Source organism: Beta vulgaris, chromosome 7, assembly GCF_026745355.1.
Source record: "Beta vulgaris subsp. vulgaris cultivar EL10 chromosome 7, EL10.2, whole genome shotgun sequence".
Taxonomy (NCBI): domain Eukaryota; kingdom Viridiplantae; phylum Streptophyta; class Magnoliopsida; order Caryophyllales; family Amaranthaceae; genus Beta; species Beta vulgaris.
In genome coordinates this window covers 843,558-845,855 of record NC_079208.1, presented here as the reverse complement: position 1 = coordinate 845,855, position 2,298 = coordinate 843,558, and the positions used below count along the sequence as shown (strand labels likewise).

The 2,298-nt window shown below is 35.6% G+C and overlaps 1 protein-coding gene across 1 annotated transcript; it reads left to right on the top strand.

Moving 5' to 3' along the window:
• The first annotated feature begins 591 nt into the window (after nucleotides 1-591).
• On the top strand, nucleotides 592-1,880 carry LOC104898174 (non-specific lipid-transfer protein). The gene is made up of 2 exons (XM_010685213.4): nucleotides 592-1,030; nucleotides 1,661-1,880. Exons 1-2 carry the CDS (start codon nucleotides 690-692, stop codon nucleotides 1,668-1,670), a joined length of 351 nt encoding a protein of 116 aa, XP_010683515.2. The 5' UTR covers nucleotides 592-689; the 3' UTR covers nucleotides 1,671-1,880.
• Nucleotides 1,881-2,298: the final 418 nt, after the last annotated feature.

Below are 2,298 nucleotides of genomic sequence, written 5' to 3'. Positions count from 1 at the left end.
TACTTCAAAATTATACTTATTATTATATGACGACTCTAAGCCAATCTTACCTCAAAAATCATTACAACAAATACTAACTAATTAGTCATAGTAAGCTAATTAATTATGTATCCAATGTGACAATAGTATGGGAAAAACTTTGTCTACTCACTGGGTAATCTACCCACTAGAGATAGACATTAATAATAAGTGGAGTCCAACTCAGCAGAATTATTTATTTTTAATTGTCTATTTCTAATGGGTACTCTACCCACTGAGTAGATGTAGCAATCTCCCAATAGTACAAGACCCAACTTGACCTAAAACTAAACCAAATTACTCATTTCCTTCAAACCAAATTACTCATGAACCATATCAACTCATATTCAAACCAATCTTTCGGCCACCTGTAATCTGAGTCTTAAATGACTTATAAATCAAACAGGTGACTCATCATATGACAATCACTTAATCACCAACATAAGCGTATTAGCATTCAATAATCATCAACTAGACAACTACCAACGCCCAACACACAATATGAAGGACAAGGTTAACTTTTAAGCCCTCCAATCACAACACGTGAAACCTTCTATAATAGAACCCACAACAACATAGCTAACAAACCACCAAACAGCCAACCAAAAATCATTCTCCAATCTAAACCAATACACATTCTTTAGCCAAAATCAGTGAACCAATAATCAATAATGGCTATTTTGATGAAGTTAGCTTGTGCAACTTTGATGTGCATGTTGGTGGTTGCACCACATGCTGAGGCTGCTGTAACCTGTGGTCAGGTGACGAGCAGCCTCCTCCCATGCTTGGGCTACCTTCAGGGAGGCGCTAGTCCGTCTCCGGCGTGCTGTGGCGGGATTAAGTCCCTCAATAGCATGGCTTCCACCCCTGCTGACAGGAAAACTGCTTGCGGATGCCTGAAATCTGCTGCTGCATCTGTTAAGGGTATTGACATGTCTGCTGCAAGTGGACTCCCTGGTAAATGTGGTGTCAGCATTCCTTATCCCATTAGCACCTCTACTGATTGCTCCAAGTAAGTTTCTGTTGTTATATCCCTCCAAATTGATCATTATGAATAATAGAACCATCGACTTAAGCTTCTGGTTGAGTTAGTTCTTTGATATGGTAGCAAAGCCAGCATGATATAAAGTTCACAAGTTCAAATCTCATCAACTCCTCCTTTGTAAATGGAATATTCATCGTTAGGTATGATGGAAGCCTGTGGTGTATCCACACTTCAAATTTAATGGGCTCTTGTGTGAGGAGGCGTGATTAGTATAAAACTATCATATTACTCCAACCATCAGATTAAACTTTTGGTTGAGTTGGTATTTTGACAATGAATAACATCTAAAAGTCACTCGGCTAAATTGTATGTTGCTCGCACTCAGGGTACTATAGAACACGTAAAGATAACCAAATGCGAAATATATGACTTAGACTATCGTATGATAATTTTCCATGAATATGTCGAATGCCTATTTTTAGAGTTTGAGGATCTAACACAAATACTTAACATAGCTAGTTTAATTTGTGTCAAATAGAAAAAATTGAGTAACAATATTATTTTGAGCCGAGCTAGCTAATATAGTCTATGTATGGATATTGCAACATTTTCTAGCAAATCTAACTTGTTTCTTTGATTAAACGTCTTATTTTGCAGGGTGAACTAGACGGATAATCAAGTTCCATGGAAGCACAAGAAATTAGATCTCAGTCTATATAGTAGTGTGTATGCTGTATAATAAGAAAAAGAGTCCTTATGATGAGACTCCACCACGTACGACTAGATTGTGTACTTGCTATTTGCGTCTTTGTAAGTTATATACTATAGTTGTTACATGCTACGTTGTTTCTACTAATCTACTATGTTGAATATCCAATTCAGTCTCCTAGTTATGGAACCAGGTTTAAATTAAAACTATGATAGTGTTAATTAGCATGAAGGAATTAACTCGATTAGAAGGGTTGTTTACCAACTCTAAAGACTAAAAGTCTAAACCATCGAAACATTAGTGTTAGCTAACAACTGCTTTCTTTAATTTGAAAGGACTTTAAGTGTACAACTTTCTTGGAAAAAATAATTGGCTGAAAAACTTGAATCATTGTGGAGTACATATTCTTGGTAAAACAAAGTTTAATTTAGCTCATTTGGTTATTTTTCATTTCAAGAGTTTCAAATGAACAAAGTTAACCTTAAGGTTTGATATATTCGAGTAAAAAATGTGCTCGGACTAATTATTAACACGTGGTGTTTCACAATACTATATATTATTTTTGTAATAAGCTGGCAACGAATTA

What these genes read in the sequence shown, in the direction of transcription:
- LOC104898174 (XM_010685213.4), top strand. Translation starts at nt 690, where the DNA reads ATGGCTATTTTGATGAAGTTAGCTTGTGCAACTTTGATGTGCATGTTG.